Source organism: Mustela putorius, unplaced genomic scaffold, assembly GCF_011764305.1.
Source record: "Mustela putorius furo isolate JIRA1106 unplaced genomic scaffold, ASM1176430v1.1 tig00000174_pilon_pilon_pilon, whole genome shotgun sequence".
Taxonomy (NCBI): Eukaryota; Metazoa; Chordata; class Mammalia; order Carnivora; family Mustelidae; genus Mustela; species Mustela putorius.
The window spans coordinates 25,634,233-25,647,312 of record NW_025421304.1 but is presented as its reverse complement, the minus strand read 5'-3'; the positions used below and the strand labels follow the sequence as shown (position 1 = coordinate 25,647,312).

General features: G+C 55.0%; 1 protein-coding gene across 4 annotated transcripts in view; it reads left to right on the top strand.

The window, feature by feature from the left end:
* Nucleotides 1–10,227, top strand: part of TK2 (thymidine kinase 2) — a 37,845-nt gene extending 27,618 nt beyond the window's left edge. For 3 of the 4 annotated variants that reach the window (XM_045076140.1, XM_013052175.2, XM_013052174.2), the window contains 4 exons: nt 5,879–5,967; nt 6,544–6,623; nt 8,775–8,855; nt 10,014–10,227. In XM_045076140.1, the coding sequence (XP_044932075.1) occupies nt 5,879–5,967; nt 6,544–6,623; nt 8,775–8,855; nt 10,014–10,112 (349 nt within the window). In that variant the 3' untranslated portion in view covers nt 10,113–10,227. Of the gene's footprint in view, nt 1–5,878; nt 5,968–6,543; nt 6,624–8,774; nt 8,856–9,223; nt 9,338–10,013 lie in introns of all 4 variants that reach the window. The other variant, XR_198886.3, reaches the window with a different exon arrangement.
* The last annotated feature ends 2,853 nt before the right edge of the window (nt 10,228–13,080 follow it).

The window sequence follows — 13,080 nt, the reverse complement described above, 5'->3', positions numbered from 1 at the left end:
GGCCAGGAGCCACATTTATTGCTGGTTCTTCACACTCCTCTCCTTTGAACCCTCAAGGCAGGCCTGATTTATAGGTTCTGTTGACCCTTTTGGCGGAGCAGACACTGAGATGGGCTCAGAAGGTCAGTGCTCCTTCCTGACCCGGCGGGCGGCTGGGCAGGGGGAGCTGCCCTGTGCCTTGCCGTGTGGGGCAGCAGGAATGAGGGAGTGGTGAGAGACCTCTGGGTTTCTCTCCTGAAGGCCAGAGGCTTCAGACTGGTGGGGACTCCCAGGGCGCCGACCTGGGGGAGCTAGGCCTCTGTCCCTTTCTACCCAGGCATGACTGTGGGCTTCTCCCACAGATCACCGTACATCTTGTTAACATACACATGCTGCTCTGCGGAGTCCAGGGTGGGGTCTGAGAGCCTGCATTTCTAACTTAAGAGCCCTGGGAGAATCCTGCTGTCTGGGGAGCACACTTGGCAGAATAAGGCCTCAGAATAAGCCAGCCACCAGCTGCAAGGAGCTCTCTGCTGTGAGGCCGGGCCCTTTTCCCTGAGAGTTTTGTTCCTATGGCTTCCTTGGGGTCAGGCGAGAAAGAGCCCAGTCCTGTGGGCTTTCTTGGGGGCGGGCGGCCCATGGCGGTGAAAGTTCTGCAGTGCGGGGCTTCCTGTTTCCTGCTCTGCCCACTGTTTGTTCCCTTCTCATTTGTTTCTTTGGGTTTTGGTTGTTGGGGGTTTTGTTGTGTTTGCTTTAAGGGTCTGCAGGTTTACTCCTGCGCCAGAAGAGGTGCAGCCGTAGGCCAGAGGTTTTCTGTGTGGAGGCAAGTACCGCGTTTGTAGCCAGAGCTATAGGTAGGGATAAGTGCAGGGTAGCGTGGGATGTGGGCTTTCCTCGCCGTCAGTCTTCTTACAACACCAGCTTTCCTCAGTGCTGTGGGTCAGCCCCCACAAAGTGTTGTCGACAAGGTAGGTGTTTTGAGAGGTTTCTGCTCCCCCCAAATACAGATGACTGTCCTTTTGAGCCTAAACCAAATGTAGGCTAGGACTGAGTTTGGCTGGATCCTTGGCTCACACCTAAAGGAAGATGTTTTGGTTCCCACCTGTGGGGAGCTCAGCTGGGCACTGGGAGCCCCAGGATGGCATGTGTCGCACGTCAGCTCCTGTCTGGCCTGTCTCCCCCGACCCTCACGTGCTCAAGGAGAAAGCTTCCTACCATGCTGTGATGGCGACAGCCCTTTCCCAGGGTGGGGAGCCTGTTGCTGCTGCCCTTCCGTGTTGGGGTTGTTCCTTTTCTCTTTCTCAAAAACCGTTCAGAAACATTCCAACCTTGCCTTGGAATCTGGGGGCATGGTGGAAGGTTCCAGCAGGCCACATCCCGGTGTTCTGCATCCCTTGAAGCAAAATTTCTTGCCTTTTGGGCCGCCTACGGAGAGACCTACCTCTTCTGGACCCCCCACTGCAGCGAGTTCTGGGCGAACAGAATATAAGTGCACTTTGGCTGGCCAGGGGTGAGAGCAGTGTGGTAATTGCTGAAGAGGAAGATTCCAGTTACATTGTCTCCTTAACAACCGGCACTTGTGAGGCGTGGGCGTGGGCGCTGTGCTGAAAGGAAAAGCTGAAGGTGGCCAGAAAGCCCTGCAGGCAATTATGTGGCCCAAGCCCTTGGGGGCTGAGTGATTGAATGCGGAGGTTTTATAAGATTGCTGGTCGCCTTGTTCTAAGAACAGAAGTGGGGGAACTGAGTGGGACCCAGCTGGGAGAGACAGCTGACTCACCTGGGGATGGTGAACATTGATTAAGACCCTGCATTTGGAACAATAGGCAGGTTGTCCTACCTCCCTAGCTGGCCTAGGGGCTCGGACTCCTCCCCTGCTCTGGTCCAGACCTGTGACTTGGGCCTGGGTCATGACCTTGACGAAAGCTCTGCCTTTCTTCCAGCTGAGGCCAAAGAGGCACTAGAAAATCCAGAACAGCCCCCACTCTATGGACAGACCAGGGAGGACGAGTGACATCATGGAGATCATATGGGTTTGGGGGCCACAGAGAGCCAGGCTTAAATTCCTGCATTCCTGCTCAGACTGAGTTGGGCTTCACTGCTCTGGGCCTCAGTTTTCCTCATCTGTAAATCAGGACTAAAAGTGTCCCCACAAGGTCTTGTAAAAACAAAACAAAACAAAATAATGTAAGCAGGGTGGCTGGCATTGGAGTGTGAGGTTTCTGTTCTGACCTGTGCTGTGCAAACTGGGGAGTCTATGGGCTGCAGGGGGTAGGTCACAGCAGACCGTGCCAAGTATAACAGCCAGCAGGATTCGTGTGGGCCCAGGACCTCAGTTTTGCCACCCCTAAGGAAGGGGAAGGCACCGTGAAACCTCAGTGCACGCAGGCTGCTGTTGGTAGGTCACGTGGTTAGATTTTCTGTAGAGCAGTGCTGCCCCCGGCAGGGGCTTGCTGGTGGTGCTGGGCGCCCCATGCTGGAGGCAGACGCAGGAGGAGCCAGGCAGGGTTTCCAGGAGGAAAACTGCAACCGTGGATGAAACGGCACCGCTGCCTGATGTCTCTGTCCTGCACACCAGGCCTGGGGTTCCTCACTCAGTCAATGACGGTCTGTGGTTGATACCCGCCCCACCCATGGTGTTCCCAGCAGCCTCCAGAGGGTTTCCTGGAGCTTTGCCTGCTGACCTTGCCCTCAGGGAGGCTGCCCCAGAGCACTACCCCCATAGAGAACCTCTCCAGGAGAGCCTTGGAAAGGGAAGTCCCACTTCCTCTGTCTGCTCTCAGCCCTATCGGGGAAGCCTCCAGTTTGGCCTGGGCTGGGCTGGGCTGGGGCGGCCCCTGAGCCACCCAGGATGTGTCCTGAGAGCACCTGGAGCCGATTGTCCAGGGAGCAGCAGCGCTCAGGCTGCAGAGATCCCCACACGTGTGAGCCCTGTCCCTACGTGTTGGTGTCCTTCTGTGTACATGTGCCACTTTTTTCCTGGAGTGTTGGTTTAGGTTCTGATAGAACGCTCAAGTGTTCTGTGTTGTGACTCAGCAGTGGCTGCTCCGGGATCCGGCAGCATCTGCCTTGACCCTTGTGGACACGAGTGGTATTATCCAGGGCAAAGTCTGATGCCTGACTGTCCGGCATCCTTGACTTGTGAGATTGCCGCCCTGGACAGCTCTGTGCGCTGCCGACCGGCCCACAGCCCTGTGTTGCTAGTCTGTTCTGTCTGTGTGTTTGGTGCTGGAGGAGGGAGGGGCTGATGAGCAGCTTCCATTTTGGAAAGCCTCACTCCCTCCCAGTCACTTTTGTTCTGGAGAACAAAACTTGGTTTTCCAGAGAAGGGAAGCCTGTAAAGAGAGAATGGTTTGGTTTCTTGACATCAGATACTCTCAGCTGCAGCTAACCATAACCCAACTCAGAGTCGCCTGAGCAACGAGGTTGTCACTGGGTGTCTTAATGGCAGGCTTTAGAGGTGGTTTCATTCGGTGGCTCTGGCCCTGTTTTCCTATTCTAGTCTTGTTTGTGTCCTCAGTATGATTTCCTCATGGAGACAAAATGGCTGTAGTAGAAACAGGCTTCTCATCTGCTGGCCAGAAGGTAGGTGTCTTGCCAGTGACTTTTCTCTAAGTATGAGGAAGCATGGTTTCCATCAGCCCCTGCAGACGTCCGTCATGTCTCACTGGTCCAGGCTGGGCCCCTGTGGGCAAGGGATGCCTTGTCCTGATTGGCTTAGCTTGGTGAAAAGTGAGTATTTCCCTTCAACCAATTGGGCCTCCTCTGGGTAGGGAGGCCTGGGCTTGGGGTGGGGTCAGGTTTCCCTGGAACACTCAGGCCTGTGGGAAGACCCTGAATAAATAATGGGCTACTCTTTTTTTTTTTTTTTAAGATTTTTTTATTTATTTATTTATCAGAGAGAGGGGGGGAGAGAGCGAGCACAGGCAGACAGAATGGCAGGCAGAGGCAGAGGGAGAAGCAGGCTCTCTGCCGAGCAAGGAGCCCGATGCGGGACTCGATCCCAGGACGCTGGGATCATGACCTGAGCCGAAGGCAGCCGCTTAACCAACTGAGCCACCCAGGCGTCCCAATAATGGGCTACTCTTAAGGAAATAAGAGTAAAGAACTAGGGTCTGGGTAGCCACCTGTCCTCACACCATACTAGCCTGTGGTTTTAAAGCCCTTCCCTCTAGTTCCTGGATTTCACTGGCTCTGGTCCCCTCTGCAGTGTTGTGGCCCTTCCTCCCACTGCCTTCCCCCACTTTTTCAGGGAGCCCTCACGTGTCAGTCTGCTCCAGGGCCTGAAGGGCTTCCAGGCGCCAACAGCTGCCCCTCTGCCCCTGCTCATCTCTCTTGGGCACTGTCTACCTTTCTGCTGTGCAGGCCGAGCACAGCCAGTCTCCCCTGTGGGCACCATGGCAGTCTCAAGGACTAGGGGCTGGTGTCCCTCTTCAGTCTGTGCCATGTTGTCATTCGGGCCCCCGACAGGGCTGCTGTGGCCTTGGTCTCCCAGAGAATCCCGTCTCCGAAAGTCCCAGCTTCTTGCCTTCCTCTGTGCCCATCGCTGCACCCCTCCGCCCTGCAGCTGGAAGTCTGTGCACAGAGCCCCGCGGGGGGCTGGCTCCAGACCGCCCTTCCAGTGGGCTCTTCTCCTACCCCCAGCATTCATCAGCAACCAAACCCCCCCCCCCCCACCATGTACTCTGGGCCCAGGCACAGCTCCTGTCTTGTAGCCAGGCCTGCCAAACCCTGTTCTGAGTGGATCCAAGATGGTATCCAAGGTGGGTGGCGTGTTAAAAGAGAGAATCCCCGGGCGCCTGGGTGGCTCAATGGGTTAAGCCGCTGCCTTCGGCTCAGGTCATGATCTCAGGGTCCTGGGATCGAGTCCCGCATTGGGCTCTCTGCTCAGCAGGGGGCCTGCTTCCCTCTCTCTCTCTCTCTCTCTCTCTCTGCCTGCCTCTCCACCTACTTGTGATCTCTCTCTGTCAAATAAATAAATAAAATCTTTAAAAAAAAAGAGAGAGAGAGAGAGAGAATTCCCCTCCTGGGCGGCAGAGGGTCACCTAGCCTTTGGCAGGTGTGTGTCCTCCGGTTGCCTGTCCTCTGGCTCTTTCCCTGTGGGTTTCCTTCTGAGACGGGGAGATGCACAGGACCTGGGAGCAGACGCCCGGCCTCTTACACTCTTGGTTTCTTGTCTTGATTTCTTCCTTCCTTTTTCAGTTAACATTTTAATTAAACATGTAGTTACTTCCCTTCTTCCCAAACCTTGATCTGGGAATTGCTATGTTGCTGATTTTAGAACCTACAGGAAAGTAGAAAGAAAACATTCAAGTCTCCTATAGACCTGCAGCTCAGAGAAAAGCACTGGATGCATTTTGTTGTCTTTCTTTTCCAGTCTTTTTTCAAGATGTGTGAACGGTTTCTCATGAAAATTGAGTTGGGTCACACTACGCACAATTTTATGTCTCGCTATTCTCACTGAACGCTCAATTGTGAGTGTTTTCTCTATCATTAAGAACTATTTCACTGCGGCATCGTTCAGTTCCTGCATGGTTTGCTGTTCTCTCGGCATGCCAGGATTTCAGTTTTCATTATTTTTGGCGGTGCTGCCATGGGCATCCATGATTATTTGCACAAAATAACTTTCTAGAGGTAAATTGTTTTTCTGCTCCACCTTCCAACCTGAGCGCTGTCCCTGTTCTCCAGGGATGGGCCTCAAAGCCCCTTTCTGTGCTTGGAGTTCAAGTCCCAGCGGAGCGTTTCCAACGACTACTTCCGTGGCACTTGCTGCCTCTGAGCGGAAACCGACCCCTGGCGGCAGAGGGTCGTGCTGTGCCCTGGTGTCCTGGGCCGTGCTCTTTACACAGAAGCCACCCACGGATCCTTTTGAAGCATAAAACCCTAACGCCTCTCGTTACAGCGGGAAGATGCCCGAAGTGGACTACGTGGTTCTGTCCGAATGGTTTGACTGGATCGTGAGGAACATCGACGTGTCTGTCGATTTGATAGGTGAGAGGCCCCTCTCCCTGCCCAGGGCCCCAGGAAAGATGTGCTTGGTGGGACTGCCAGCCTGCAGGGACAGCGGGCAGGGCCCCACCACTGGTGATCCTTTCCCCTACGTTAATTCTGCCTCCTCTCCAAGGGCAGGCAGGATCTGGGGGCTTTCGGTGCCTCCTTGCTTTATTCTGCAAGCTGCTCTCCCTGGGTCCATTGTGATTTGATGGGTTCTTTCAGTGTGTAAGGGAGGGAGGAGGGACAGAACCAGGACATTTCCCGAGGCCCACTGCGCCAGAACCCTGGGCGAAACTTTGTGCCCATGCGGAACCTCGTTCAGCCTCCCAACAACCCCGTGGGACTGGTGACATGGCAAGAAAATAAAAGTGGTGCTTCCAGGCTATGAGGTTGCTGGAAAGTGAGATGTTACTTTACTGGGAACCGGCTGTGGTCCATGTCTCCTGCTCTGAGCACCTGCAGATGATTCTCTCCACGCCTGACGCCCAGGCCTTCCTTCCCCCTCACCCTGGCCTCCACTGGCAAGCCACAAACAGAGTAACTGGAGCCACATTCTGGATCTTTAAATCTCAGTGTACCTGCGGACCACTCCTGAGACCTGTTACCAGAGGCTGCAGCTGAGATGCAGGGAAGAGGAGACGGTCATTCCCCTGGTAAGGGCCCCCTGGAACCCACTCAAAGACCGGGAAGCCTCGTCCGTCCCAGCCTGGCCCCTCTCTCCATGAGATCCTTGTGCTGTCGCCGTGGAGAGAGAAGTAGGAGTTTAGCCCACTGCCTGGCAAACTCTGACTTGCACTGTGGCCCGAGACCTTGTGTGAAGTCCAGAGTCACCTGTGGGGCCCTGGATGTGGTGGTTGCCACCCTCTCTGCCCGATTGTGTCCCTTCTCCCGCCCCCTGCAGGGCCCCCCCAGGGCGTGTCCTGTCCACCTCCTGAGGATTGCTTGCCGCTGTGCCCAGCTCTGGAGCCTCGCTAGAACACTCCCTCTTGCTCGCAGCTACACCCCCAGCGCTGAGTGCCGTGCTGGGCTCGGAGGCGGTCCTCTCAGGTCCCCGCCCAGAGCCTTGCCCTTCTGGGGTCTGGCTCAGGGCCATGGGGCCTCCTGTCAGGACCGTCGTAACTGTGGGACTGCTCTCCTCTTCCTGCTCCTTCACGCCCCACGTTCCCTCCGAAACTGGGCTTCGAGTTGCTGCTGGGGCAGTGTTCCCAGGACAGAACACCATTCCTGCAATTTCCCAGCCCCCAGCCCTCCGGTGTCTCGCTGCTGTCTGGAATAAAGGCCCCGCTGTAGCATGTCCCACCACATTCTGCCAGATCCACTCCCTGCCTTTCATGCTCTGGCCATAAACACCAGTCGTGGCTACACACGCACTCACACTCACCCTGCAGTTACACAAATGTGCCTTTGTGCAGTGGTTTCTGTTGCCTTCCAAGTTCAGCTCAGATGTCACCTTCTCCAGGAAGCCTTCCCTGACCTTCCCTCCATTGTGCTCCCCTAACCTCTGGGCTTACGATGATCACGGCACTAAGGACAAGCATACTGAAACTGTTGGTTAAATATTTGTTCCCCATCCCTTAGCAAACTGAGCTTTTTAAGATTCGGTCTTATTCCCTGCATCCCCAGCAAGTTTTCTAGAGCTTGGCACCTAGGAGTTGCTCACTTAATACTGAGCTGAATGCCTCATGTGAATGCCATTGGGACAGAGGCTGGGCAGGCATTTCCTGGGACATCATGGGAGTCTGAAATCAGGATGGGCTGGTCTGCAGGTCCTGGAAGACCTGTCCAGCTCCCAAGGCCCACCCAGTCTTGTCTTACCCAAACACCAATAAGGTTAATACCAGCATGAGGGCGTAGGAGGCCTATGCCCTTCTAGGTAGCTCCTTTGAAATTTAGAAACATGAGTGATGGGAGGAAGGGCGCAGTGGGGGTAGGGCTGGGCCAGGCTGTGGTAGGGCACGGGCACTCTGTGTGGTGACCCAGATGTTCTGAAGAAATGGCATGTCTGGAGTCCCTCCTAACCATTATTAGCCGGGCCATTATCTCAGTGTTTCTGACACTGAGTGGTGGATGAAAAGGTGGCATTGTGGTTTCCCTGGGAGCTTCTGGGCTGGCAGTAAAATTGCTGCTTGGGAAGGTGGCTGTGGGTGGCCAGAGCACTGTGGCCTACGCATGAGGAAGTGTCTCTCCAGTTCTGCCCAATGCAGAGACACTGATGGCTTAGGGATGTGTCCGGGCCTTTCTCCTGGGTTCCACCTTATGGGGCTTTCTGATACTGGTCTTCATGATCTAGAAGGCCCACAGGGCACAAGTTGTCTGCTGGGTGGAAGCAGCAGGAGTGGGCCTCCTAGGCCAGTGAAGGTCACAGTCTTCTTGGAAAGGACAGAGTGGATAGGGCCATTGAGAGGCTGCCTAGGGCTGGGACGCTCGGCCGTGGAGCAGCTGTGGACCCCACCACGAAGGAACGGGTGGCCCTGCTGATGGAGAAGTGGGTGTCAGAAGAGAGGCCAGGTGGATGGTGTGTGCGAGGCACCAGCGGCGTAGGGTAGCTCTGGAGGGAGGGAGTAGGCGGCTAGAGGGGTGCCTCTAACTGTCGCCATGCCCCGCTGGCTGGTGGAGGGAGTGGCTGCATTTATGGCTCTCCTCCTGTGCAGGTTGGTGGTTGGACCCCTTTGTCCAAGCCAGTGCCCCGTGGCCATGAACACCCACGCCCCCGCCTGAGATCCTTGCTGGAGAGGTTTGCTCCCCTCCCTGTTCCCAATGGCCTGGGTGCATACGTGTGTCTCTGTGTTATGTGTTTCCTGCAGGAATACCTGAACGCTATTCACCACCTCTATGAGGAGTGGCTCATCAAAGGGGCCCTTTTCCCTGTGGCAGCCCCTGTTCTGGTAAGTACCTCTGGCAGGGCTGAAGACTTTTCCAAGGAGGAGTGACCCAGGGAACGTCAGCCATTCTGCAGTCCAGGGAAGGGCCAGGTCCTTCAGAGCTGGTGGATTGAAAGGAAGGAAGCAGGGAGGGTAGATGGGGCCCTTTCTCTCTCCTGGTTCCCATTCTAGACCGAGTCTCCGGGTCCGTTCGACGGACCCAGGAGAAGGTGGCCTGTCCCTGTGTCATTACACCGGTGGCCACGGTAGCATCTCACTTATCCAGTGTCATTGGTAAAGGAGCGTTCCAGATGGCTGAAGCCTCTAGCCCTGGGTTTTGGCTTCAGCCCCTGGGGATGGTGGTCTCTCTGATGCAACCATCCCTTCTCCAGTGGCTGGCAACCACGGAGCCTCGTTGCCCCCTTCCTCGGTGACCCAGGGCATCTGAAGAAACACCGGTCGCTGTCCTGGTCTGTTACACAGTGGTGCCCTTAGGAGGCGCTGAGGTGTGTAGGACGGTTTGCCCTAGACCACTCTTGTCTTGGAGTTCCTGTGTTGGCTTCGTGTAGCAGCTTCTCCTGCCCACACTTGCCACTTCTAACTGTGTGCTGTTTCTGCCCTGCCTTTCCCTGCTTCCCTGTCCTGTCCTGTCCTCCCCGGATATGCTGCTGCTCAGTTTTTCAGGCAGGCAGATGGATCCCGAGATGGTCGGGAACGTGCACCCGGTGTGGGATCCGAGGGAGGGCCGCGCGCAGACTTCTGTGCGTAGCCTGAGGGACATCTGTGTAGGCTGCTCAGACACGTCTACTCTTCATGGTGCTTCCAGGCTATGAGGTTGCTGGAAAGTGAGATGTTACTTTACTGGATTTTTAAGGAAATAAAATCTGTTTTCCCCCATCATAATTGGGTAACCTAAAATGATGGGGGGAAAAATCATTCACGGGCAAGCTGCAGGGGCAACCGTAGCAGATTCTTAAGTGGAAACATAGTTGAGAATGTGAATTAGCCTAGAACCTGGTGCTGTTCTGCTCTAACCCTCCTTTTTATCTGCCTGTGACCTTGGACTTCTCTGCCTCTCCTTGCCTCCTCCGGCCTGCCTCCATCTCTGTCCCTCTTCATCTGGGAAGGGAGGGTGATGTGGAGGTCAAGTGCAGCCCTGTGACCCATGTGTTTAATTTCCAGGTGATTGAGGCTGACCACGACATGCAGAAAATGTTAAAACTCTTTGAACAAAACCGGGACCGAATATTAACTCCAGAGACTCAGAAACACGGTTCATAGGATGGGAAAGATCATGCCAGAAAAATGCCTGCTGCTGCGAGGTTAGCTATTAGGAGCAATTTGGAAATACCCACTCTCGGGAGGGCTTGATATCTAGCCACGTTTGTTTTCCTGATGGTCTTTTCCTCTTTGTCACCGTCTTCCTCCTTGGTCTCTGGCCCTTGCGGGTAAATGACAAATGGGACCAATGGGTTTGTCGTGCCCTTTGGTGTTTGCAGCCTTGCATTCCCACCTGCACCTGACCTGGTGGCTTCCCACTGCTGGGTCCCTGTGATTAAGGAAAGAGCCACCAGAAGTTATGCTGGGCTTAGGGTCTCTAACCCTTCCGACTACCCAGGAGGGCGAGGTAGTGGCCTCACATCCCAGAGAGAAAGCTGAAGCTCAGAGAGGCTAAGGGACTTCCCCAGGGTCCCACAGCCGGTGACAGTGGTGTTGGCACAAGTGAGATTTTGGTGACTCTAGAACATTCTCTCCCTCATCCTGAGAGCCTGTCTTCCTTTGCTAGAGATCTCACGTGTGTATGGGGAGAGCCAGCAGTGCGTGGAGCCAGTGTCATTATTTTCTCATTATCTGAGCAGTTCACAAGGACAGTCGATGTTCTTAGACTTCCACAAAATTGTGCCGTATTTGGCTTGAGCTCAGCATTCAGTGGTTTCCCAGCAGGAGGCTGCCGTGATGTTCACCACCGCAGCATCTGGCCTTCCATGTCCTTAGGAGAATCACGCAGCGGGTCCTGACTGGTGCTCGGTCTCCTTGGTGATGAAGGCCTTGCCAGAGCTGCTGCCAGTTCTCAGTCAGGGAAATGGCTTTGGTGCCTGGGTGGTTTGCCCAGGGCCAAGCTGGGGCGAGGGGCCAGCAGCCCTGGCTTCTGAGGCCTCCTTACTCTATTGGCCTCGTGTGAAGAGCTTTGCCCTTGGAATTACTGAGAGTCTGTGGCCTGGGAGAGAGACACATGTGGCCTTAAGTATTTTTAAAATGTTTTTCTATCCAAGAGACACTTTGGACCATAGAGCATGAAATCATCTTTATTGGTTCAGAAAATATCTTAGTTTCACTCAGCTGCAGCAATGCATCAAAGCCGCAGCTATCTCTTGAGTCAAGTGGAAAGAGAAAGAAAGAACATTCTTTTAAGAGGGCAGTCTGGACTGGAAGATCAGGGCTGGCAAGCAGAGGCTTTTAGAGCACGGGTGCTCCTGATATTTTGGAGGTGGGCCGAGAGAGCTTCAAGAAGACTGGTTGTAGACATGGGGAAGGGTCAGTCGTGACTTTGGGGAAACAGGCCTCAGCCTCTCCTCACAGTGGTTGGCATCAACGAAGGTTGGAAGCCTCGTTCTGGTCTCTGCGTGCAGTTCTCTGACTCGGTGTGGGTGACTGGAGCCCTGGTCCGGTCCCAGAGGGAGGCAAGCACTGTGACTCCTGGGCCGGTTCTTGGGCTCCGTGGGCAGGACGAGGGGCAGCAGCCCCGCAGGGACGTGTCTCCACCCAAGTGTCAGGGATTGACCAGAAGTCTGGGGTCAGGAAGCAGGAACCTGTGCTGCCAGGTGTCGTGACGAGCCCCGGCCGTCTTTGGGAATTTTTAAGTGAACAGTCCAGGATTTGCCCCACAGCTGAATTTGAGCATCTATTTGGGGGGGAAAATGTGATTTAAACAAAAGTAAAGTCTTGCCCTGTGGTAGCCAATAAATCCTTCACCTAAAACCTGCCGTGAGTCTTAGCATGCTGCCCCGGCCAGGGATTTGAGCTCTGAGCAGCAATAGGATAATGTTTTCATTTGTTTAAGACTCATCTTTCCTGGGACGTCTGGGTGGCTCAGTTGGTTAAGCAGCTGCCTTCGGCTCAGGTCATGATCCCAGCGTCCTGGGATCGAGTCCCACATCGGGCTCCTTGCTCAGTGGGGAGACTGCTTCTTTCTCTGCCTCTGCCTGCCATTCTGTCTGCCTGTGCTCGTTCTCTCCCCCCCCCTCTCTGATAAATAAATAAAATCTTAAAAAAAAAAAAAAAAGACTCATCTTTCCTAACGTGGGATGTGCGGCTCTGGGAGAGCACCCCATCCTCTCTCTCCAGGACTGTGGGTGCCATGGGTCTGCGGACGAGGGTTGCTTTCCCGGTGTGGCAGGTGGGGCCAGTGGCGTAGGGGACGTGGAGCAGTTCCAGAAGCGAGGGCAGAAGGAGGGCAGATGGCCTGTGGTGGGCACGGGACCTGGTTTTTAGAGCAGAAGGAGGCATGCTCCAGGACTCCCAGGAATGGCTGGTGTCTCTAAATCGCCAATAGAGCGAGTCAGGGCAATGACATCCCCGATTTGCTGGTGCCACCCCATTCTTACCCTGATGCAGGGTTCCGGAGAGCATAGTGGGAGGGTGCCCCAGAGCGGCCCCAGCTGCTTTGACCCTTGATAATTAAAAAAATTTTTTTTGAATAGCCTATACATTTGCTTTTAGTCAGTATTTTCAGTGCCATTGACCCTGGTGTGGTGGCTCCAAGGCCGTCAGGGTTCTGGGCTCTTTCTGGCTTTCTGTTCCCAGTTCAACTTCCTGGTTCATAGCTTCCTTCCTCCAGAGACTTCCCTGTCCTTGGTGGTGCCAGAGCTCCTACTCTGCCTACTGTTGGCATCAGGGCACCCTGTGCCCTGCTCACATGTTCTAATGTGGATGATGACCTTCGCAAGGCACAACTGAGATAAGCGGGAAGGTTCTAGGCCTTGGAGGTGGGACAATGACAGGAGGGAAGTCTGGATTCACCAGCTGGACCACAGGTCTGGCGTCAGGGCCATGGTGCCCTCTGGCCCGTCCTGTCCCTCCCTCCTGCCCTCACATCATGTCTCCCTCACCGCCTGGTACTGTGGTGTCCTCAGCTCAACCTGCTTCCTGCGTTGGGCAGAGCCAAGTGAGGGCATGACCACCGGTCTGACGCACTCCCACAGCGTGGCTCTCGGGAGGTGTAAATGACACCTCCCTGACTGTCGGCCCT